General features: G+C 53.7%; 1 protein-coding gene across 20 annotated transcripts in view; it reads right to left on the reverse strand.

Moving 5' to 3' along the window:
• MAD1L1 (mitotic arrest deficient 1 like 1) overlaps positions 1 to 25,786 on the reverse strand; it is a 420,579-nt gene that overhangs the window by 329,816 nt on the left and 64,977 nt on the right. For all 20 annotated transcript variants that reach the window (XM_031013142.3, XM_031013141.3, XM_031013143.3 and 17 more), the window contains one exon: positions 5,489 to 5,575. In XM_031013142.3, the coding sequence (XP_030869002.2) occupies positions 5,489 to 5,575 (87 nt within the window). The remainder of the gene's footprint in view (positions 1 to 5,488; positions 5,576 to 25,786) is intronic.

Below are 25,786 nucleotides of genomic sequence, written 5' to 3' on the forward strand. Positions count from 1 at the left end.
AAGTTCCTCCCTGCAAAAGAGGGAATCATAAGAGCTTCCAGCTGGGAGCGTCTGTGAGGCTCAAGTGAGAGGCTGCACATGAAGCAAGCGCAGCGCATGGTGAGGGCAGATGCGAGACAAACACTGACTGCTCTCAGCATCCCCATCGTCATTCATCGCCGGGATGACAGATGATACACCTGAACCCTGGAGCCCTCACAGGGTCCTGAGAGGCCCTGCTCCCGCCACCAGCCCTCTCCAAAGCACGGCCTTATTTCCAGCACAGCAGAGAAACCGCCAAGAGCATGGCCCCACGCATCCCCGCCTGAGCTTCCCAGTCCTGTTCTTCAAGAGCCCTCAGAGCACGTTGGCCTATTCCACTCCAGATCTGAACGATGACAGCACGGCCACGGGCTGGGCCACAAAGGACTGCAGCCTCCTGTCCCGGCTCTACCCACGGCAGAGCTGGGGACGCCAGGCAGAGGGATGCTTGGGTCCCTAAGGGCCAAGGAGACTAAGAGGGCCCGGAAAGGGAAGGGAGGCTACAGGGCAGCCCCGGGGTGCCCTGTGTGAAGCGTGAACAGAGGGCACACCAGATCCACCCACTGATTCTGAACAGCATGCCCTGTCCTCAGCCCCACAACCAGGAGGTCCATTCTCAGATTCAAAGAGCCGAAACGAGGCTTGAGCGTAAACCAGGCCAGGCTCCCCTACACTGCCATGAAACTCCTGCTCCAAGGTAAAGAGGCCCAGGATCTCTGACAGGCTCTGCTCTCACCAGTGACCAATGATGCCCCATCTGTCCACGGCTGAAGGAAGAGGGAAACACACAGGAGGCAAGGTTTGGTGGTTCTGACACAACCCCCAGGCTGCAATGCACTCGAGCACCCCACCCTGCTGGAGCGCCTTACAGCCAGTGCCCTGCAGGCTGCCCCGCTGCCCACTGAGAGCCCTGCCTGCCCCTGGCTCCACAGCCAGCCCCGGACCCTTCGTCACAGCACCACGTCCCGGGGACTGCCAAGAGCTGCTGCACCAGGCACGTTATCAACGTCATCCCGCTGAATCCTCAAGCAGCCCCACAGACACTCTCTCTGCTGTAAGACAGGAATTCCAGTGCAGCACCTGAGCAAACCCGCATAAAGCTAACAAGCAGGCTCCTCGCAACCCTGGAAAGCAGTAAGTCCTACGCTGAGAGTTCCAGAAGCTTCTTGCCTCTACCAACTCCAGCCCCAAGACCAGAATGCAGCACAGGTGCCACCGTGGGGCTTCCAGCCTCCAGTCCTAAGAGCGCAGAAACATTCAGACAGAAACTTCAGTCCAGCTCACAGCAGCGTTTGGAACTGTGTTTCACCAGTAAAAGGGGTCAAAACCATAGCTCAATGCTAGGAAAACTCCTTCTTGCTCCAGGCTGGTTGGTGGCCCAGCAGCTAACTCCGAGATATGGTGTCATTTTCTCTTCCTCAAACAAGGGAGGCGATGGCTTCCGGCTCGGCATCTGCTCACTGCGGGATGATCTGTTTCCTGCACCAGGTTGCACGGCAAGTTGACTTCAGACCCTCCCTGGGCTGCCTTCCCTGCCTCGGAACTCCTCTGGGTGGGAGAGCTCCAGGCTCCTCCCTGAAACAGGCTGGAATGCTACTGCAGTAACTATGGAGAGAAACTGAGGCAAACTTTAAAAAGCCAGCAACGGCAGGAACTCCGCAGAGGAGCCCGACCCACAGGACCTGCTGAGGTACCTGCTGGCTTCTGGCTTCACGGACGTGGACATGTGTCATGTTGGTGAAAGGAACACCAAGTCACCAAGACAGCGACTGTGGGAAGGGCGCTCTGTTCCACACATCAGATCAGCAGAGAAGGAAAGTTACACAACACCCAGGAAGTGCATCAAGACTGCGTGGTGTGGGCTGCTCACAGCGGCACACTACACCGGCTGATAGGCAACATTCATTTTCTAAAAGCCAAGCTCCTGAAAACAGGCACACAAATGACCCAGCCGTCACTTCAGAAGCTCGGCCTGAGGCACCAGCATTCCGAGATGCTGCCACATGAGCTACCCCAGCGGCACCGTCACAGCAGCACCGCCTCGAAGAGGGAGCACCGGGCACTGGGCTACGAGGAACAGGGCACCGCCTCGAAGAGGGAGCACCGAGCACTGGGCTACAAGGAACAGGGCACCGCCTCGAAGAGGGAGCACCGGGCTACGAGGAACAGGGCACCGCCTGGAAGAGGGAGCACCGGGCACTGGGCTACGAGGAACAGGGCACCGCCTGGAAGAGGGAGCACCGGGCACTGGGCTACGAGGAACAGGGCACCGCCTGGAAGAGGGAGCACCGGGCACTGGGCTACGAGGAACTGGGCACCGCCTCGAAGAGGGAGCACCGGGCACTGGGCTACGAGGAACAGGGCACCGCCTGGAAGAGGGAGCACCGGGCTACGAGGAACAGGGCACCGCCTGGAAGAGGGAGCACCGGGCACTGGGCTACGAGGAACAGGGCACCGCCTGGAAGAGGGAGCACCGGGCACTGGGCTACGAGGAACAGGGCACCGCCTGGAAGAGGGAGCACCGGGCACTGGGCTACGAGGAACAGGGCACCGCCTGGAAGAGGGAGCACCGGGCACTGGGCTACGAGGAACAGGGCACCGCCTGGCAGAGGGAGCACCGGGCACTGGGCTACGAGGAACAGGGCACCGCCTGGAAGAGGGAGCACCGGGCACTGGGCTACGAGGAACAGGGCACCGCCTCGAAGAGGGAGAACCGGGCACTGGGCTACGAGGAACAGGGCAGTGGAGCCGCACCCTGAGAAGCTCCTCAGATGGCGAGAACAGCGTTCACTACCAGGGAAAGATGGACACGGCCAACATACTTGGTAAAAACTGCAGAGGAGAACATGCGTGGCCACGAGCACGTGCCCGCTGGGCCGCACAGACGAGGGAAAATGCCCAGCAGCTGCTCTCATGACCCGTGACCTCAGCTGGACCAGGGCTCTGTTCTTCAGTGACTACAAGCTACTTTCAATGAGAAACAAACAAAAGTGACTTTAAAATGAGGCCCGCCTGGCAAAGCCCTCGGGGATCTGGGCCACCGTGGCTTCCCATCTTCTGCCATGCCGCCTCCTTCACGCTCATCTGAATTTCTGTCCGACTGCCTGTAAGAGACTTGTAGAGATGTGCTCAGCTGTTCAACCGTGCGAGGCTCCCTGACCCCGCCACGGCAGGCCGCGACGACCACGGTGTCCCGCCACCGAGGAGAGCAGCAGCCCAGAGGCCACAACTCAAGCACCAAGGCCACGACGGGACTCATCCACACCTCAGTGGCCACTGCCAGCGCTGCCTGTCCTAGGGTCTGCCTCCTTCCTGGGCCTTGGAAGTGCACAAAAGGGCCGGGCACTCAGCATCAGCAGGCCCCAGAAAGCCTTGGTCGGGAAGTGTCCACCCACCAGCAAGCAGCACTGAGACCCGGGGACGGCTCAGTGCCCAGGCGCAGTTCAGGAGGCTGAGACCTCACAGCAACCCAGTCGTTACTGCCAGTACCTTTCAGCTCACAGAGATGAAGAGAGGACCAGGTGCCTGCCCAAGTCACATGACCAGCAACGAGCAGACCAGCCGCCCCCCAGGCCCTGCAGGCAAGAGGGACCGGGAGCTCCAACCTCACGCCCAGAGGCCTCCTGCGCCCCTCCACTGCCCCATCGCAGGAAAGCGTCTCCAGCGCTCCTGGCGATGGGTGACCAGCGCCATCTGGAGCCTGCACCTTGGCTAAAGAAGCCCACACAGGGCAATAAGCCACACGTGGGACAGAAGCCAGCATACAGACACACACATGAAAGCAAGCTGGAAACGCTTGTGAGAACCCAGGATTTCAGGGCAGCTTCTCCCTTTGGCCTCCCAGACCAGCGCAGTACTGAGGACCTCGTCTCACCCCCAAGACCCCATTTCACAGAAGAGGACAGAGCACCAAGCGTGTCCATGGGATGCCCCAAGACTCACCCTTCCCCAGGGCGGGTGCTCCAGCTCTCAGAGGGAGCCCACAGGTCCTGAGAGGCCAGCCACAGCTGGGGTTGTGAGGACCACCTGCCCACTGTAGAGGCCGCTCCCTGAGACAGAGACCCCATTCCCAAACCAATCCCCCCATGGGCTCAATCCACATCTCTGACCACAGCGAAAGCAACATGGGCAGCATGCAGATGCGAATGTTCCCTTCCATGTGGCCCTGGACACAGAGATGGGCCTGCTGCTGCTGGTCAAGGCAAATAATTTTAGGAAGCACCTCCCTGTTTGGTGGGAGAAAAGTACAGGCAACTTTCCTTTCCTTTAATAGTTCATTCTGTTTCATTTCCAAAGTAAAATGATGAGGATCGCCTGGTAAAATGTGAACGCTTTAACTTCAAATCACTTTTAATGCCTGTTTCATCTGACAGCGGCTTTGAAAGCAAAAGGCAATCTTTATCATTTGAGGTTTTTCAGGAAATTGATGTGATTATGTCCAACACAACCAGATGCTTCTAAAAGCCAATTTTCAAAGTGACATCAGCCCCCAAAATAAGAAACCTCCTTCTGGCTATTAATAAATTATTAAAACACTCTCTCCACAGGAGGACGAGGCTGAGCTTGATCATCAATGGCAAACAGGTGAGCTTCAGGCCCTCCGCACAGACCCACGGCCTGGTCAGCCGTGCAGGGCGCAGAGCTCCCCTGGGGCCCCGTTGCACGGCCCTTCCCTCTGCCGCAAGCCCACCCCACTGCCCACCAGCCCCACAGGTTCCACCGGACGGGGTTCAGTCCCTCATGGTAGCTCCATCTTCTGGTCAGGGGCAGGCATAAGACCCCTTTTTAGCCAAGGAGGCATAAGGGGCCCTTGCTGGCAGTGGGGGTCCTAGGAAACGCTTCCTTGTACAGAAAAGATCCAAAAAAGAGGCCTCTCATTTCCGCCTCTGGGTGTGATGCCAGAGCCTGGATGGCCCCTCACAGCCACGAGCGAAACCAGAGAAGAGCCGGGCTGTGGGATAAGAAGAAACACATATCTGATCGTCATCCCAGGTTCCCTGAAGCCCTTGGGACTTCCTGAGTGACGGGCATGTCTCTTGGTATTCACAGTGAGCCCCTTCCAATCACGCCTGCATTCATGCTGACGTGAAGGCTCAGGGTGGGCCCGCTAGTGACCGACGGGCTGGTCCCCAAGACCACATGAGGCCCCACCCTGCGGGGAAGACGAGAACCCTCCTGATCCAAGGAGGGACCCCACAACAGGAGGCCGACCCCCAGACCCCAGGGCAGTTTAGCACATTGTCGAACGATGGACGGTGGTGCCTCAGCGGAGGCTCACAGCACATGGTAGAAACATGGGGCAAACCCTTCCCTCAAATCCCTGCTCCCCCATCCCACCCCAGACCAGGGCCAACCACATGATGAAGGACAGCCATTCCCCCAGGAGCCAGGGGGCACACACTCTCACTCGCCCCTAACTCTCCAAAGCAAACGCATCCCCACAAGCACCCTGGGCGGCCAGGTCTACCTGCTGGTGACGGCGCTGTTCTTGTCCTTCAAGGCAAGCTCCCTCTGCTGCAGCTCAACCACGAATCTGGAAAGGTCTTCTGGAGTCCTGCAGGATAAACAAGGCACACTCAGTTCCAGCTGTCCCCCAGAAGTAAACCTGATTCTGCACACAAAACAGAAGGCCAAAAGCAACCTCTGTAGCTGATGCTCTGGGACCCAGGATGCGTGAACTCTGTGGACCCAGGTCCAGGGCAGCATGCACGCACTACAGCCTGGGGTCAACCACAGCCCCCACCCCTATGCAATGCCGGGGAGATGACCTTAGAAAGCCCCGATTTTACTTCACCTGTAGAAACAGAGACACGACCTGACAGTGTCACTCTTCAGAGGAAATGAAATCATGTTTAAAAAGCACCCACCAGGCCCCTGGCACAGGGGAGGTGCTCAGCGAGTTTTAAGTTCCTTTCCTCATCTCTCCTTCAGAAGACCCACATATAACAACAAGAGTAAAATCAGCGATCTCCAGGTGTAGCGCTTTCTACTTTCCAGGACGATTCCAGATTGTCTCAGTGAATGCCCCAGCAACCCTGTTGTTCACCGTTTCCATTTTTTAAACGAGGAAACTCAGACTCCAATGTGAAACAGCCACTTCAAAGTTCAAAGTGCACCCCGATGATCAGCAACAGCTGAGCTCGGCCCGAGCCACATCTTCTAACTCAACGCTGGGACTCCGGAGGACACAGCAAGGATCTGAGCCGTGCATGCAAAGTTACGCCAGTGGTGTGTGAGCGTTCCCAGCCTCACAACCTGGGGCACAAAGCCAAGGCTCCCTGGCTAGACTGACCCAGTGGCATGTGAGCTCAGGCCCGAGGACCCATCCTTGTTCTTCTCTTCACCTGTCATGGACCAAGCGCAGGTCCACACAGAAAGCAGGCGCTGGCAATGCTGTGAGAGCCCCACCCAGCCCCACTCAGGGAGCCCGCACTGCACCACCGAATGAGCAACGGGGACCCCGACATTGGCCAAGGAGGCTACCTGCACCCCTGGAAGGAGAGGTCCCAGTCACTCTGTCAGCCAGGCCCCCAGAGCAGCCTCGGGTGGATCCCGGGCACACCCTCCCAGCAGCCTGCCTGGGAGCTCCTCTCTGCGAGTCAGCCACGGCCACGGAGAGGCACACTGCAACCATGGACCCCTAACAGAAGCCATCCTGTTGCCTAAAACGCATACGCTGCAAACCTCACACACTGGGCCCGACCAGACTCTGCCCTGAGACAGCCACTGACCTTTCCTGTCACTTGAGCACCCTACCCATGGGCCCCCGAAACCCTGCATCAGCTCATCCAGTGCTCATACAGCCCCTCCCCCGGTCTTCCAGCACCCAGGTCTTCCTCCAAACAGAGGAAGGGCCACTTCCTTACAGTGTCTCTGGCCACCCCCACGCCCCTCGCCATCCCATGCCTGTTTTGCACGGCACAGAGGACAGCTGGAGTCCGCCTTGCCCAGCATTAGTTTGGTGTTTCCGGAGTGTCTTCCATCACTGGAACAAAGCTACCAAGAGCCTGTGAGCAGATGTCCTGCGGCCTGGCCCAGGGCCTGAGCCCTCACACACACCCAGGGCTGGTCATAAGCCCTCCCTCTGACCACAGCCAACCCACACAGAGCACGCCACGGCCTTCTCCCTTCCACGTCCCCCAGAGAGGCCTCCTCTGCCCACCCAAAGAACGGGCCCCTTGCTGAACATCTAGTGGGGACAGCGATGGGTGCAGAAGGAGTAGCTGGCACCAGGGAGACCCCATCTGTCCTCACACACACAGGCAAACCGGGGTTAGAAAGCAGCTCCGTGGAAAAAACATTTATGACTGAAAGATCTTGGAAGAGAAACTGAACTCTAGGAGAGAGATGAAAGGTGCAGCTGGCCTTGAACGCCGTGACCATTCTCTCCAGTTTCCCAAAGCTTCCAACCTCAGGGAGTTAAAAATATCAGTACGAAAGTAAGGAAACCTTTCCAAGCCAAGAGATATTTTTTCTGAAACATTTGAATGACATATTTCAGTTGTTTTGCATTAATCAAAGGGGCTCGTAAATTTTCACTAACTCAGTGCAAAGAATTTATTTACAACAAATAAATAAAAATCGCATATATCCACATCTGCAACGGCGCCTCCCAGCCCGTGCCCAGAACCAGCGGCAGGTGGGGTGGTCACAGGCGGCAGGCTACAGGCTCCACCTACACAGCCAAGACCACCCTGCCTCACACCCCTCAGGGACCTCACATGTCACCGGACCTGAAACAGCAGGAGGCCAGTGGAGAGGCATTTGGCAGGCAGTACCAGGCCCCAGGGTTCTCCCAGCTGGGATGGTTCTCTCTCACCAGAGGGCACACTGCCTGCCACCTCCCTCTGTGGGGAAGCCTCCCTGCAGCCTGCAGAGCAGGAGGCAGGGTCGGGAGCATTTGACACCGATTTAGAAACAAGCTTCTTGCCCCAAGGTACGAACCCACCCAGCAAAGCTGGGAGCTGGGGTAAGTAAGATCTCAGAGGGCCAGGCTCTGCTAACCATGTTCTGCGATTCCCAGTGATGCCAAGACCATGATAAATGCAACCATTTAGCAATGAGGGGGGAAATGGGAGTGGTTCAAATCAACTGAAAAGTGACAGTGACAGAGCCCTCTTCTGAAGTGCTGGGCACCCACAGACGGCACACGCACCAGGCAGTCTCCTACGTCACCCAGGAAGGCCTCTGTCTCATGTCATGGGGTCAACGCTTCATTCTGGCACTGATGGGCCACAAGAGAAACCTGAGTACTCTGGAGCCCCGGGGCATCCATCTCCATCACCCAAGGAGCAGGCCGGGTCTCCACATTCGCACCGACTCTGCAAGAGGCTGCTTCCGGGTGGCTCCCCTGCACGCTCCTCCTTGCCTGAGGTGGGTGTGACCTGGAGTTGTCCTGCCCCAGGCAGGAACAGAGAGCATGGCTTGCCCTGAGGCAGAAGGCTGGCGCCTGAGGCGGATGGTCCCACACAGACCCCAGCCCTCGGGAGCACTGACACGCGATGGGCTCTCAGCCTGGATACTTGCTGGCCACATCCCTAGGCCCCCAGATCCCTGCCGGCTCTCAGTCCCCATGCGACCAGGCCCCCATCATAGGGAGGACTGAAGCTGCAGGGCTTGCTATTCCAGAGCCCTCCAACCACAGCGGCAGCCGTGCCCAACACCTCCCACGGGCAGAAGCCGCTGGAGGGCACAGGGGCACCAGAAGGAATTCCTCCCTTCGCAGCCTCTTGCGCTGAAAAACCCGCAGTCACTACTTTGGCTAAACCAAGCCTCATGAGCCCTGTCTGGCCATTCTTGCTCATGACCAGGGTTCAGCTTCCACTCAAAAGCACAAGCACAGTGAGCTCGATGACAGCCTTCAAGGACGTCACATGGGACCAGTCTACTCTACTTGCAGAGACAGAGGGAAGGCCAGGACATCCTTAAAGGAAAAGGAGATGGACCCGTGGGAGAAAACCTGGGTCTCAGCCCCAGCCCTGACCCCTCCAGGCTCAACTTCCTACCTGCTCGGCTGGGCTTCCTAAGGCTCACTTCCAAAACCCTACAGCACAGGTACAGTGCACTGCTATTACCTGACAATCCCTATGCCGTTAACTTTATGGATGTGCAAGGGACAGGGAGGATGTTTTCAGGGTGTGCAATCCAAGCCCATTTTCACACTGGCATTGGGAGGCTGGGAGAGAACACGCACCCTGGAGGCGGTGTCTGGATGTCGCCGTGGACATGAGGAGAAAACACTTCAAGTACAATCATCAACCAGCATGTTAAAAGTTGTGAAATTTTGTATACCCTTTGTTCGGCAGTGTCAATCAAAAGAAAATGTGTTCCCCATATACAAAAATCAACTGGAGATGGATTACAGGCTGAAACCTAAGACCCAAAAATATAAAAATACTAAAGAAAACAAGGAAAACACTTCAGGACATTGATCTAGGCAAAGATTTTATAGCTAAGACCTCAAAAGCACAGGCAACAAAAACAAAAATAGACAAATGGGACTACATCAAAGTAAAAAGCTTCTGCCCATCCAAGAAAACAATCAACAGAGTGAAGAGACAGCCTCTTGAATGCAGGAAAATATCTGTCAACTGTTCGGCCAATAAGGGACTAACATCCAAAATACAACTCAAAAGAAACTCAAATAACAACAATTAAAAAACATAAATAATCCCACGAAAAAGTAGGCAAAGGACACAAAGAGACATTTCTCAAAGGATGACATGCAAATGGCCAACAGGTATATGAAAAAATGTTCAACATCACTAATCATCGGGGGAATTGCAAATCAAAACCACAATGAGATACCACCTTACCTCGGCTTAAAATGGCTAATAAAAAGACCAAAAAACACACAGACAGATGCTGGTGAGGATGCAGAGGAAAGGGAACTCTCAGCTGCTGTTAGAAGGAATGTAAATTAGTACCACCGCTATGGAACCCAGTATGGAGATTTCTCAAAAAGCTGAAAACAGAACACCACCACATGATCCAGCAATCCCACCACTGGGTATTTATTCAAAGGAAATCACTGTATCAAAAAGATACCTGCATTCCCATGTTTATCACAGCAAAGATGGCAAAGATACGGAATTAACCTGTGTCCATCGACAGAGGAATGGATAAAGAAAATGGGGACGTACACACAGTGGAATGCTATCCAGCCGTAAGAAAGAACAAGAGCTGGGCCAAGCGCGGTGGCTCACGCCTGTAATCCCACCGCTTTGGGAGGCCGAGGCAGGTGGATCACGAGGTCAGGAGTTCGAGACCAGCCCGGCCAACATGGTGAAACTCCATCTCTACTAAAAATACAAAAATTAGCCAGGCATGGTGGCACACGCCTGTAATCCCAGCTACTCAGGAGGCTGAGGCAGGAGAATCACTTGAACCAGGGAGTCAGAGGTTGTAGTGAGCCAAGATGACGCCACTGCACTCCAGCCTGGCAACAGAGCAAGACTCTGTCTCAAAAAAAAAGAAAGAATGAGAGCCTGTCATTTGTAACAACGTGGCTGGAATGGGAGGTGACCGTGTCAGGTGAAACCACCAGGAACAGAAAGAAACTGCACGTCTTCACTCATGGGAGCTGTGGAAATTCACCTCCTAAAGGCAGAGAGTAGAATGACAGGAACCAGTGGATTGAAAGGTCTGGGTGAGTGGAACAGCAGATGAAGAGAGTTGAGTTAATGGGTACGAACGTACAGTTAGATGAAAGGTATAAATACAGTTGTTCCACAGAAGAGGAGGGTGACTAGAGTTAACAGTGTATTGTATAATTCAAGGTAGCTAGAAGAGAACCGGAATTTTTCCCAATACGTGGAAATGATAAATACTCAAAGTGATGGTTACCCCAAATACCCTAAACTTGCCCATTCCACATTCTGTGCACGTAAGAAAATATCACAGGTACTCCATAAATATGTAAAATATTATGTATAAAAATAAATAAATGGTAAATAAATAAATAAAAGAAAATGGGCTCTCTGGGGATGAAGTGTATGAGCTTTAGTTAGTGGAAACAGAATGGGTTTAAGGCAATGGTTTCAGAGCACTCCATATCAGAAAAAGAAAAGACGAAATGGTTTTGCCAACATGTGGACATTTCTGAGGCCACGAAGGAGGTCCCATCAAGAACAAGGTGGAATCCCATCAAACGGGTCAGGAGGTCACCTCCTGAACTCTACAGGAAGCATTCCGGCGCCCTCTTCTTGTATTAACAGCAGCCTGTGGAGAAGGACGGAGGCCATCATCTGGAGTAAAGGACATACCCTTGAACCAGGCGGGGCGGGGAGGAGGAGCCCAGGAGGCTCTGGGCACGCGGAGGAGGCCACAGGGGCGGACTGTGAGCTCTCAGAGAGGCTTGCATGCAGAAGCAGCCCGGGAGCCGGAGAGCCGCTCCTCCGGCATGGGGCTTCTGTGGCCTGGCAAGAAGCCTTGCTACCTGAGGAAGACTGGACCCTCCAAAAGGAAGAGGCTAAGAGAGCGAGCAAAGGGGGGTCCTCAGGCCTGACCTGCTGACCTGCCACACTCTTCCAAGAGGACATCCTGAGGAAACCCAAGACAAGCACCACACCTGGCCAAGGTGGCATCCTGCCACCGTGTTGGGATGTTTTTAATTGTGGTAAAATACACTTAACATAAAATATACCATCTTAACCATTTTTAAGTCCCCAGCTCTGTCGTGTTGAGCATATTCACGTTATTGGGCAACCAGCACCACACCTATCCCCAGAACTCTTGATTTTGCAAAACTGAAACCCTGTCCCATTAAACAGGAACTCCCACAGCCCCTCTGCTCCCAGCCCCGGCCACCTCCATACTACCTTCCGTCTCTAAGAATGCGACCACTCCAGCCACATGAGTGGAGCCGAAGAGCATTTCTCTGTGACGGGCTCACTCTACTTGGCATCACGTCCTCAAGGCTCATCCATGTTACAGCATGTGGCAGACTCTCCTTCCTTTTGAAGGCTGAGTAATACTCCATTGTGTGGCTACACAACGTTTATCCACTCACCCGTCGGTGGACACCTGGGCTGCTTTCACCTTTTGGCTGTTGTGAATAATGCTGCTAGGAACATGGGTGTGCCAATGCCTGTTCCAAACGCTGCTTTTAATGATCTCGGGTGGATACGCAGAAGCGGCACTGACGGAGCATCCCCTTTTCGGTTTTTCCGAGAACCACCACAGGCTGTTTTCCACGGTGGCTGCACCAACTTACTTTCTCCATCTCATAGTTTTTAATTTAAAAAAAAGCTCAACAATAAAAAAAATAAGCAAGTCCTCATAGCCATAACATTGAGCACTGAACACCCATTAAAGCTGATGCTGGGCAAAAAGGTGGTCAGGCAGTTGCTGCGAAAAGCGCAGGACACGAGGATGTGCTCGGCTCTAACCAGGACAGTGGGCGCATGGTTTCACGGCGCGTGTGGCGAGGGCAGCGGGCGCACGGTTTCACGGCGCGTGTGGCCAGGGCAGCGGGCGCACGGTTTCACGGCGCGTGTGGCGAGGGGAGCGGGCGCACGGTTTCACGGCGCGTGTGGCGAGGGCAGCGGGCGCACGGTTTCACGGCGCGTGTGGCGAGGGGAGCGGGCTCACGGTTTCACGGCGGGTGTGGCGAGGGGAGCGGGCGCACGGTTTCACGGCGCGTGTGGCGAGGGGAGCGGGCGCACGGTTTCACGGCGCGTGTGGCGAGGGGAGCGGGCGCACGGTTTCACGGCGCGTGTGGCGAGGGGAGCGGGCGCACGGTTTCACGGCGCGTGTGGCGAGGGCAGCGGGCGCACGGTTTCACGGCGCGTGTGGCGAGGGGAGCGGGCTCACGGTTTCACGGCGGGTGTGGCGAGGGGAGCGGGCGCACGGTTTCACGGCGCGTGTGGCGAGGGGAGCGGGCGCACGGTTTCACGGCGCGTGTGGCGAGGGGAGCGGGCGCATGGTTTCACGGCGCGTGTGTCAAGGGCAGTGGATGCATGGTTTCACAGTGCGTGGCGTCATGAGGTCGGGCTAATGGCATGGACCACCTGCACCAGAGTCATCTGAGGCAACTCCAGCCTGCCCCACCCCACCCCACCCCACCCCACTGAATCAAGACCCCCCTGAAGGCGGGGCTTAGGGGCTGCACACAAACTCCCTGGTGATTCTTACACACAACTACTTCCGGAACTACCGATCATCTGCATAAATAGAGAGGGGAGGCTGGGCGCGCAGTGGCTCATGCCTATAATGCCAGCACTTTGGGAGGCCGAGGCAGGCGGATCACCTGAGGTCAGGAGCTCAAGACCAGCCTGGCCAACACGGTGAAACCCCGTCTCTACTAAAAATACAAAAAATTAGCCGGGTGCAGTGGCAGGTGCCTGTAATCCCACCTACTCGGCAGGCTGAGGCAGGAGAATTGCTTGAACCTGGGAGGTGGAGGTTACAGTGAGCTGAGACCACGGTATTGCCCTCCAGCCTGCGCAACAAGAGCAAGACTCCATCTCAAAAAAAAAAAAAAAGAAAGAAAGAAAGAAAAGGAAAAGAAAAGAAATAGGGGAAAGTCTAAGCAGAAAATAACCCTACAGCCTTCTGGGCAAGTTACCAAAGGCAATTCTTTATGTCACCAGGATGCCACCCACCACACGTGTGACAGAGAAAACACTGCCTGCGGTTCTCTGTCAATCTGAAGGACAAATATTAGGTTACAGAATTTGGTCCAAGTCTAAAAGAAGAATCCTACAAATGTCATCACAAGAATTCTGGAAACTCGAACACCTGAAACTGCATGACAGCTTTGGCTACTACGTAGGACAAGGTTATGGACTTTTGATCATTTGATATATACTGCAACATCTTCAAAAGAGTGCTAAGTAATACAATATTTTAAGAATAGAAATCAATAGTAAGAAAGCGATGGGAACACTGTTGTGGGGAGGCCTGGCTCCACTGAACACTCCAGGAGTGCAGGTCACCGTGATCAGGAAGCAGTAATGATGGAACAAATCACAGCACTCAGAGGGCTCCTCCCCTTCATATTACCATTTGAGCTCCCCACCGTGCAAGTCCACACCTCACATGCGTAAGAACCCACAAAAACTAAGAGACTGAGAAGAGAAGAGCAGCACAGCATGCTCCCGACACGGAAGACGCTGCCCATCTGGGAGGAGTGGGAGAGCCGGTCCCCTACAGTCTCTGCTCAGTGCAGCACAGGCCCAGGGCCCTGGGACACAGGGCAGAGGGTGTCTGAAAGAGGAGGGCAGACACCTCCCGAGAAGCCCTGGGACTCAGGAACCCGGCTTGTGCCTGTGGGAAGAGAGGGCTGGAGCTCCACCACCACTGGCTGTCACGAGCTCCACACAAGAACAGAGGAAAGTTCTTGAAGAGCTGTTGAATCATGAAGGGTTATTAAACAATTGCAGCCTTCGCCACATATCAAATCCAAGACCAGAGCCCCAACACCTCCAACTGGCAGGAAGAGTGTTTATTTTCCAGAAGCCTCCTGACCTGTGTGTGGTTAAAGCTACTCAGAGATGTTTACCAAGGGTGCTCTGGGGATTAGCTAAGTGCTCGTAACCAGGAGGAGCCGTGCCAAGTATCATTACGGCCTAAGAATAACTCCCGACAGTCCATTCTGAAACCCGCACTTCACCAACTACAAAGTGGAAGGCATTCAGAGGCCTCAGGAGCCTCGGCTCGGAGATGACACGGCAGTGACAGTTCCAACTGCAGTCCAAGCTGTGACATCTGCTGCTGAACATGCAGGCTTCAGCTGCGAAGCCTTTTAAATTCTAACTGGTGGGTTTTCAAGGGGAAGAAAGTCTTTTTGTTCTATCTGCAGCTGAATTTTGACTCAAGCCCAGCTGCACGCAGAGCGGCAGAGGGCTGTGGGGAGTCCGGCCCACTGCTTTCCTTCCGAGGCGAGAGCAGCTCCAGCCCAAGCCACAGCTATTTTGGGGCTAATAGCAGATGTTGGGGCTCTAGCTGAAGCCCAAAGTGCCAGTTTCACCGAGTCTGAAAAACTGGAGACCCAGAGGACTCCGAGGTGGAAAATGAATGAAACAGCAACAGCCATCAAACTAATTAGCAAACAAGACACCTCAAGCTTTCAAAGAATAGAAATCCACAGGGCCTAGGACCACAGTCCAAAACTGCTGAGGCTGGGGCTCCAGCCAGAGCCCCGCGGAAGGCAGGGAACACAACCCAAGCGACACAGGCTGTCTCTGCAGGGCTTGTTTTGCGAAAAGTATGCAGAAATAGGAATAAAATACATTAGACAGCAAAACCTCAGTGCTACAAACCAAAGGACAATCGGCATTCACAACTGCAAAGTCACAAGGGCAACAGGGCGTCATGTCAGCCAGATTTTTCTGGCTGATGCAACACAATTGTGTGGAAAGGTGGGGTCGCCAGGTTGGGAGAGATGCATGGCCCCAGAACATGGGAGGAGCAGCTGGTGTTTTCCTAAAGACAGGGGACTAATGCCATGCTGTGCGGCACCCGGCCCTGGGTCAGGTTCTGCAGGAGCCACCTGCCTGAGGCTGTACCTGCTGCACCTGCTGCACCCAGCCTGAGGCCACTAAGCTGGAGCTCAGACTCTCTGGTCCCAAGATCAGAGGAACCCCAAGTCAGGGGATTCACATGGGGCACCAGTCCCTCTCACCAAGAGCCTGGGCCACTCCGTGACACCCTGGCCACATGGCAGACGATGCCACTCACACTCTTCCCAGTAGTCAGAGGAAAGGTCACTCTTACCCCATGGAAAGGGACCCAGGCAAGGTGTGGTTTCAGGCCTGGCTGCTCCACCACTACTCTCCAGCCCCATCCATAAGCCCAAAGGCCCACGCAGCAGCAAACCCTCGTCACGCTGTGACTCCCACAGGGAGCAACCACTTTCCTACAGGGATGTGGGTCCCACACACTGCCTGTGCAGGACAGGGGTGCAGGAGGCATCTGCTTCTCCACGTCACTGCCTCAAAACCTCCCACAACGGGAGCCACATTCCCACCTCAGGTCCTCTGCACAGCCCTCTTCCACAACACCGCACCCCTAGATGCCTGTGTGGCCTGCCCCCTCTTCACTTGTTTGAGTCTTCAATGGAATGTCACCTGAGCCCTGGCTCCTGGCCGCTCCTCCTGGTGCTCTCCTCCTTCACAGAACACCACCAGCTGAGATCCTGCATCTTTCTACCTGCTTATTTAGTGTCTTTCCCCCTCCACTGGAATGCAGGCTCCAGAAAGGCATGGGACTGTTTTTTATTTTGTTCTGTTTTTTTCCACTGGCCCAATAATACGTTTTCAATAAATATTAAGAGAATGAGCAAAAAAAATCATATCATTCCAGAACAGTAACTATCCGACTAAATGCTACGCAAGTCGTTCTACTGAAGTCAGACCACTGGATTAAAAGTTCGGTATAACAGGTTAAATGTCGTAGTCTATCCATACAATGGAACTTGTGTAAGAGGAAAAAAACACATCTTTTCCTATATTAACATGAAAGATCACCAAAAAGGCATTGCTAAATACAGACACAAGAAGCGGACTATAAGTATGCTATGCTGCCGTGTGCAGAAAAGTCAAAACCTGCATGGCTGTGTTGATTCATTTTTGCACAAAAGAAGTCTGGCCGGGCGCATTGGCTCATGCCTGTAATCCCAGCACTTTGGGAGGCAGAGGTGGGTGGATCACTTGAGCCCAGGAATTTCAGACCAGCCTAGGCAACATGGTAAAACCCCGTCTCTGCAAAAAAAATACAAAAAATTAGCCAGGCCTGGTGGGGAGTGCCTATAGTCCCAGCTACTCAGGATGCTGAGGCGGGAGGATCTCTTGAGCCTGGGAGGCAGAGGCTACAGTGAGCTATGATCGCGCACTGCACTCCAGCCTGGGTGACAGACAGAATGATACCCTGTCTCAAAAAAAAAAAAAAAAATTCTAAAAGATAAACAAGAAAATAACAATGGCCTCCTGCTGGAGAACAAGAACATGGCAGGAGGCTTGCCATTGGATCCTTTTTTTTTTTTTTTTTTGAGACAGAGTCTCACTCTGTGGCCCAGGCTGGAGTGCAGTGGCGCAATCTTGGCTCACTGAAAGCTCCGCCTCCTGGGTTCACACCATTCTCCTGCCTCAGCCTCCCGAGTGGCTGGGACTACAGGCGCCCACCACCATGCCCAGCTAATTTTTTTGTATTTTTAGTAAAGACGGGGTTTCACTGTGTTAGCCAGGATGGTCTCGATCTCCTGACCTTGTGATCTGCCCGCTTCAGCCTCCCAAAGTGCTGGGATTACAGGCGTGAGCCACCACCCCCGGCCTATTTTTTTTTCTTTTTTGAGACAGAGGCTTGCTCTGTCGCCCAGGCTGGCGTGCAGTGACATGAGCTCAGCTCACTGGAATCTCCGCCCCCCAGGTTCCAGCAATTCTCCTGCCTCAGCCTCCAGAGTAGCTGGGATTACAGGCACCCACTACCATGCCGGGCTAGCCACTGGATACTTTTTGAATGTTTTCAATATTCTGTACCAAGAAAATACAATAGCTGTTCAATAAGTAATTTTCAAAGCCTAGTATTGCGACCTTATATTGCAGAATCAGGTACCACATAAAAATTTTATAAAAAGAAAAATAATTCCCACAACAAATTAATGCAGAGAAAATCTAATTATAAACATTTGTAACAAAACAATTCTATCATTCCTAACTGACGCTCAGCTATGCATAACAATGCAAATAATTGGCACTATATATGGGGCAGCAATATATCACTGCAAGGTTTCCTACCCAGAATCATCAAGACGATAATGGAGCCCCTGCCCCTCCCCCTCCCTCTCCCCTTCCCCTCCCTCACCCCTTCCCCCTCCCCCTCCCTCTCCCCTTTGCACAGTCTCCCTCTGATGCCGAGCGGAGGCTGGACTGTACTGCCGCCATCTCGACTCACTGCAACCTCCTTGCCTGATTCTCCTGCCTCAGCCTGCTGAGTGCCTGGGATTGCAGGCGTGCGCCGCCAAGCCTGACTGGTTTTCGTATTTTTTGGTGGAGACGGGGTTTCGCTGTGCTGGCCAGGCTGGTCTCCAGCTCCTGACCGCGAGTGATCTGCCAGCCTCGGCCTCCCGCGGTGCCGGGATTGCAGACGGAGTCTCACTCACTCAGTGCTCAGTGTTGCCCAGGCTGGAGTGCAGTGGCGTGATCTTGGCTCGCTACAACCTTCACCTCCCAGCCGCCTGACTTGGCCTCCCAAAGTGCCGAGATTGCAGCCTCTGCCCGGCCGCCACCCCATCTAGGAAGTGAGGAGCGTCTCTGACTGGCCGCCCATTGTGTGGGATGTGAGGAGCCCCTCTGCCCGACCGCCCAGTCTGGGAAGTGAGGAGCGCCTCTTGCCGGCCGACATCCCGTCTAGGAAGTGAGGAGCGCCTCTGCCCAGCCGCCCATCGTCTGGGATGTGGGGAGCGCCTCTGCCCCGCCACCCCGTCGGAGATGTGAAGAGCGCCTCTGCCTGGCCGCGACCCCATCTGGGAACTGAGGAGTCCCTCTGCCCCGCCGCCACCCCGTCTGGGAGGTGAGGAGCGTCTCTGACCGGCTGCCCTGTCTGGGAAGTGAGGAGCCCCTCTGCCCAGCAGCCGCCCCGTCCGGGAGGTGGGGGGCAGCCCCCGCCCGCCAGCCAGCCCGTCGGGGAGGTTGGGGGCAGCCCCCACGCGGCCAGCCACCACGTCCGGGAGGTGGGGGGTGGCCCCCGCCCGTCTGCCCAGCCCCCGCCCGTCCGCCCAGCCGCCCCGTCTGGGAAGTGAGGAGCCCCTCTGCCCGGCCGCCACCCCGTCTGGGAGGTGTACCCAATAGCTCATTGAGAACAGGCCATGATGACGATGGCGGTTTTGTCGAATAGAAAAGGGGGAAATGTGGGGAAAAGAAAGAGAGATCAGATTGTTACTGTGTCTGTGTAGAAAGAAGTAGACATGGGAGACTCCATTTTGTTCTGTACTAAGAAAAATTCTTCTGCCTTGGGATGCTGTTAATCTATAACCTTACCCCCAACCCTGTGCTCTCTGAAACATGTGCTGTGCCCACTCAGGGTTAAATGGATTAAGGGCGGTGCAGGATGTGCTTTGTTAAACAGATGCTTGAAGGCAGCATGCTGGTTAAGAGTCATCACCACTCCCTAATCTCAAGTACCCAGGGACACAAACACTGCGGAAGGCCGCAGGGACCTCTGCCTAGGAAAACCAGAGACCTTTGTTCACGTGTTTACCTGCTGACCTTCCCTCCACTATTGTCCTATGACTCTGCCAAATCCCCCTCTCCGAGAAACACCCAAGAATGATCAATAAATACTAAAAAAAAAAAAAAAAAAAAAAAAAACTTAAAGGGGTAAATGATATCTTAAAAAAAAATCCATTAAAAGAGAAAAACACAAAGAATAAAAATAAAGTTATCTATGATCCACCACTCACAAAAAAAAAAAAAAAAAAAAAAACCGTAATGGATCCCAGAAGTTGGCTAAGTGAGGAATCAAATGATGCGTGTATCTCAAACATTTCAACTTAAAACAGAAAAACACACAATTATCTTTCAAGCTGCAAACTTTTTCTTCGAACATGAGTCCATTAATTGGAGTTTCATCTTTTTTTTTTCTTTGCATGAACCATGTCCACGACACACCGCTCATGATTGTTAGCTTTGTTTCTTTAAAGTGGATCCCTGTCATCTTCCTAGACCTTACAACTTTTCCTCATAATCTTTCACTATTTGCTTTATTCAATAGCAATTTTTTAGCAATTTTCCTTTGGGACTTTCCAAAGCATTCAGCTTTGTCTTCACAGAAACATTGCTCTACACATAATTATTTTTCATCAGCTTCCATATTTAATTAAATGATGTAATTACAATGACGTGCAACAGGCACAAACCAGCACATTAAGGATGGGCGGCCAAGGCCTCCAGGGAGCAGGACTGAGTGAGCACCAGTGTTTACAAAACTCAGGAGTGATCACAGAGCCCAGAGGCTTGCTCTGGGAGTGTGGGTTGGGGGCATAATGGGATGGAACTAGGGAAGGTCCACACGTTTTCAAAGAAACTTTCCTTTTTCTTGAGAATGGGCACACAGACGACAGTATGTATTCTTTGTTTTTTGTTTTTTGAGACAGAGTCTCACTCTGTCGCCCAGGCTGGAGTGCAATGGCACGATCTCGGCTCACTGCAACCTCTGCCCCCCCGGTTCAAGCGATTCTCCTGACTCAGCCTCCAGAGTAGCTGGGATTACAGGCGCATGACACCACACCTGGCTAATTTTTTGTATCTTTAGTAGAGACAGGGTTTCACTATGTTGGCCAGGCTGGTCTCCAACTCCTGACCTCATGATCTGCCCGCCTCGGCCTCCCAAAGTGCTGAGATTACAGGCGTGAGCCACAGAAGCACACTTTTCTATGTATAATGCATTTTAAACTTGGTCATGAGAGTTGCTGTGCAGCAGGAATCGGCACTCTCCTAGGCAAGCCTGGGGAGCACTGGACGCCCTGGAGGCAGCCTGGGCCTGGCTCCTCTCAGAGCTGCCCCCTCCTCACCATGCGAATCTGACACAAAGCATCCCCCTCATCCATGCCAAGAATTACTGGGAACAGAAACATGCATGTAAATAGTCTTGTTTTCAAAAAGCAGGTTCTGCAAACCATCCCAAGCATAAAGAGGCAGCAGAGTTAACACCTTAGTGTCTGCAGTCAGTCAAGCACTCAATTCTAAGTCCATTCATTGCGAATCTGTGACCCTGAGCTCTCCAAACCTCAACCCCCCACCTCAGGAAAATGGGAACAGTTACAGTCCAGCATGGACTCACCGAGAAGCAGCTGCATGCAAACACCTATGTCCTCTTCTCAATAGGTTACTTGTATAACGAACTGCTGTATAAACAGAGACTACAAGATTAGAAATAAATATTTCTCTATCCACTGGCCTCTTTCCAGAGGAGACATAAGGTGATTCTAACATCCTCAGGCACTGTTCCAAAGAGTCCCGACTGATGCAAAGGAATGGGAGAGGCAAGAGAACAGCCTGGCACAGCAGAAAGCCCGCACTCTGGAGGCAGCCAGGTGAAGGGCCCAGCTGAGCCTCAGTTTTCTGGTCTATGAAACAGACAATTCGACCCTCCTGCAGGAGCTCTGCACTGAGGGCACCCGGCAGTCAGTGGAAAACCCTGGACCCCTGTGACGGTTGCTGGTGCCCACGCCCATCGCCCGAGCAGGGGCAGACGGCATGCCTATCAGGTTCTAGGTCACATCGAATGGAGACAGCAGATATGTTAAGTGACAGAATCAGAGTCTAAAACCACACTAAGAAGCAGGAAAAAAGGGGGGGGGGGTGGCAGGTGGTAGAGGAAAAATAAATTTTTTGACAGTTGCACCAAAAAAAAATCAATTGTAGAAACATATGGTGGTAGGGCACACCTGCTCCATCAGCATAACCTGTGAAGATGCCTGCAAAATCTGCATCCAGTGTACAAATTTAACTGAGCACCTACTGTGTGCCCAGCAAGGACACTGCATGGACAAACAGACAGAGTCCTTTGCAGCTAGAGCTGAGTGGCTCGCTGAGGAGGCCGACCATGACAAGAGAGGGCAGGTGACATCCCCGAGGCCCAGAGGAGGTGACAGTGGCATGATCCAGTGGCCGGATCTGGAGGAGAGTGGAAAGCCTGAGGCTGAGGGAAGGGGGCATGTTGACTCAGGAGGGCCAGGAAAGGGCTCTAGCTAGGGAAAGGTGACACCTGAGCACAGATTCAACGAAACAAAAGGTGGGCAATACAAATACGGCTGGGCGCAGTGGCTCACGCCTGTCATCCCAGCTATTCTGGAGGTTGAGGCAGGAGAATCGCCTCAACCCGGGAGGTGGAGGTTGCAGTGAGCCGAGATCGCACCATTGCACTCCAGCCTGGGCGACAAAGTGAGACTCCATCTCAAAAAAAAAAAAAGAAAAAGAAAAACAATAGAAAGGGAAGAATTTATAGGAAGTTCTACAACAAACAAGGCTAAGCTACAGCTGCCGGGGATGAAGGGCTGGACTGGGGAGACCCAGGGAACTCTGGACTGATAGAAGTGTGTTATATGGACGAGTGCACGTGTTCCACTTGTCACGACTCATCCAACAACACACCTCAATCTGTACGCTTCAGTGTCCAGGCTCAGGGGACGCCTGAGCCATCAGCATGAACGCACGGTCACACTCTGGGATGCAAACCACCATGGGAGGATGCTGCTGCCTGCCGCACTCCAGCCACCAGGACCACCCTCTGCAGAGCGGGAAGAAGCAGCCGTGCACAGCAGGGAGCTGAAATGGGGAAACGTGGTCCAGGGGAGAGGGGACTCTGCGCCGTGTTTCACTGTAACCCAAGGTGGTGTCCATGGCACGAAATGACCAAAACACGCGTCTCAGCTCAACAGAATGGAAGGGGTGGGACAAGTGGGTGCTTTGCTAGGTGGCAGACTCCCCATCCCCAAGAGGTACAGGGAAAGACTGATGGGCAAGGTGGCTGGAGGCTCAGGGTGAGACAGAGTGCCCCTGAGGACCACGATGGGGCTTGGAGCAACATGGCCATGGCTGGATGGCCACCCCATGCTGCCCACAGCCCCGCTGACAAAGGCAGGTCTGTGTACGCAGAATGACCGGCCCCCAGGGTACACCTGCGCCTGGAACTCCAGTGTGGTTACTGTGGGTCCACATGCTCTGCAAAAGAGGAAGGAAGTCCTGGGGTCCATACTGATGAACGTCTTAGAGCTATTAGGGTCACTCATTAAGTGACTTCAGTAAAACCACACGTTCTCCCATGTGCAAACTTCCGACAAGAATAGGCCGCCAGCAGCAAAGTCCACGCCACCATGACTGTGACGTGGTCCATCCAGACGTCGCCTCCCAGGAGGGGATCCCGCTGCAGCCCTGGACCCAGGCCATGTTTTACAGCTCTTTTGCCAGAAACTGGCCCCCATCTCTCTGAGCTGTCCACAAGTCAGCAACTTGGCTCAACTGCTGCAGGGAAATGAGTTACAAGGGTCCCCAGACACATGTAAATAAAATGAAGAAATTTCAGCTTTACAGTTGCTGCCCTCACACTCTTTCTCCCAGCTCAGGAAAGATTTAAAGGACTTCAAAGCAGCCTGGGTTCCAATTAAGCCAGTGTGACCACCCCAGGGATGCTAGAATATTCCTGATTAACAAGAGGCGCTGTTTGAACTGTTCAAGCTAAAAAAAGCCCTCAGAACCTTTCAAACAAATGCCATAATTTTCTCTCCCTGTTTCCTCACTCTTTGGAAAAGCTGATCTTTTGAATGCTTTAAACGTTCAAAAAGAAAGCTAGATAATGGCCCCAAACACAACTTCGGCAAGAAGCTCAGAACAGGGGCAGCAAGTGGAGAGCTTGGGATGCAACCACACACAAGCAGGCCCACTTCCAGGAGGCGTGGCCCGGCCGGCCTGAGTCTGTGACAGCGTGTGTCCACTGTCCACAGCAGCTGGGCCGGGAGAATGACCTGGGCAGAACCGCGCCTGGCAGGGAGCTGCAGGGCCTCCATCATCACGCCAGGCGACCCCAGTGACAAGGGCCTCAAACAGAAGAGGCCCAGGGAAGGGCAGCCCATGGGCCTGAGAAGCACCACTATACACCTGGGCGGCGCACTCCGCTCACAAAGCACTCTTCCAGGAAGGGCCCCGGGCTGCTGGAGACTGAACCGGAATCTGCCTAACTGGTGGAATCCCCTTTTACAAAGAAGTCCCTGTAGCTCACGGGGCTAGAACCCAGGAAGGCCCCAGGTGAGCTCGGAACCCTAAAGCAACCCCGCTGTGGACAGTGGCATCGCAGATAGGAGAGTGCCGGTGAAACAGTAAGACCAGGGCAGCATGCTTCACTGGGCAACGGAGGTGCTGCTGCAAGTGGACGCAGTAGCAGGCAGGTCAGGGAAAACCAAGGGACTGTGACTTCAGAGATAACAGGTGACATTCCTGACCGTTCTACCTTTAGTCATGATTAGCAGGCCGGGCGCGGCAGCTCATGCCTGTAATCCCAGCACTTTGGGAGGCTGAGGCGGGCGGATCACGAGCTCAGGAGATCGAGACCATCCTGGCTAACATGGTGAAACCCCGTCTCTACTAAAAATACAAAAAAAATTAGCCGGGCATGGTGGCGGGCGCCTGTAGTCCCAGCTACTCGGGAGGCTGAGGCAGGAGAATGGCGTGAACCCGGGAGGCGGAGCTTGCAGTGAGCCGAGATCACGCCACTGCACTCCAGCCTGGGTGACAGAGCGAGACTCCGTCTCAAATAATAATAATAATAATAATAATAATAATAATAATTAAAATTAGCCGTGCATGGTGGTGGGCACCTGTAATCCAGCTACTCAGGAGGCTGAGGCGGGAGGACCACTTGAGCCCGGGAGTTCGAGGCAGTAATGAGCTATGATCACATCACTGCACTCCAACCTGGGCAACCTCATCTCTTAAAAAAATTTTAAAAAAAAACACAATATTTTAGACCAGGCATGATGGTGTATGCCTGTAATCCCAGCACTTTGGGAGGCCAAGGCAGGAGGATCATGTAAGCCAGGAGTTTGACACCAGCCAGGGCAACATAGCAAGACTCTGCCTCTTAAAACAAAAATTGTTTAAGAAGTAAAATAACCATTCTGTAATAAATTTCACACTCCCCACCGCACCTATCTTACCTGCAAAGATTTATTTTGGCAAAGAGGCAGCAGATTGCAGAGTAAAGAACAGTAAATTGGACGGGCATGGTGGCTCACGCCTGTAATCCCAGCACTTTGGGAGGCCGAGGCGGGTGGATCACTTGAGGTCAGGAGTTCAAGAACAGCCTGGCCAGCATGGCGAAACCCCATCTCTACTAAAAATACAAAAATTAGCCAGGCATGGTGGTGGGTGCCTGTAGTCCCAGCTACTCGGGAGGCTGAGGCAGGAGAATGGCTTGAACCCAGGAGGCAGAGGTTGCAGTGAGCCGAGATCGTGCCACTGCACTCCAACCTGGGTGACAGAGCGAGACTCTGTCTAAAAAAAGAAAAAAAAGAACAGTGAATTGAAAATCAAGTAAATCTGGCTTCTAGAGAAACAATCAAAGGCAATGTGGGAACAAAGGACTTTAACGAACAGAAACTCAGAAAAAGGTGCATCATTAGCGAGATGTTCTTTGAACTTGCTGAGCAATAAAGGGAGAGAAAAGGCCTCAGAACTCTAGAAAGGCAACAGCCATGCACCTGCAGGCCTGGGCTGTGGCCCCAGCTGGTCCCTGGCCTGCTGTGTGGCCTGGGCTTTCCTGAACTTCAGTTATCTGTCCTTAAAAGGGAGGAAGGGACCAGGAGACCTCATCCTGATCTGTGATTCTCCTTCAGCAAACAAAAATCGCCTAAGAATCTCTTCCTTCTGATGATGTGGCTGGTGTGGGTGAACCAGCCGCGAGAAGGCACAGGACGATATTCCCGCGTGGAGGGCGCCACGAGGTCAAGGTCCTGAGGCCGGAACACCAAGGAGCTCTGGGAAGGTGGAGGAAGAACACAAGCCTGGAGCAGGGGGCAGACACACGGGGCGTGGGGCCCAGAGGCCACCGGGAGGACTCAGGTTTTATTCCAAGTGTGCTAAGGAGCCAGGGATTGTGGCTGAAGCGGGAGGAACACGCTAAGGAGCCAGGGATGGCGGCTGAAGCGGGAGGAACACGCGCTCGGACTCGCTGATGGGCTCTTACGTGGGCTTTTCCCCAGCTGAATAATGAGTTACTAAATGTGTTTTAAAATGCAAAAATGTGTACCCGGTGCTTGTCCTGGCGCTGTTTA

Source organism: Gorilla gorilla, chromosome 6 (genome assembly GCF_029281585.2).
Source record: "Gorilla gorilla gorilla isolate KB3781 chromosome 6, NHGRI_mGorGor1-v2.1_pri, whole genome shotgun sequence".
In the NCBI taxonomy this organism is placed as follows: domain Eukaryota; kingdom Metazoa; phylum Chordata; class Mammalia; order Primates; family Hominidae; genus Gorilla; species Gorilla gorilla.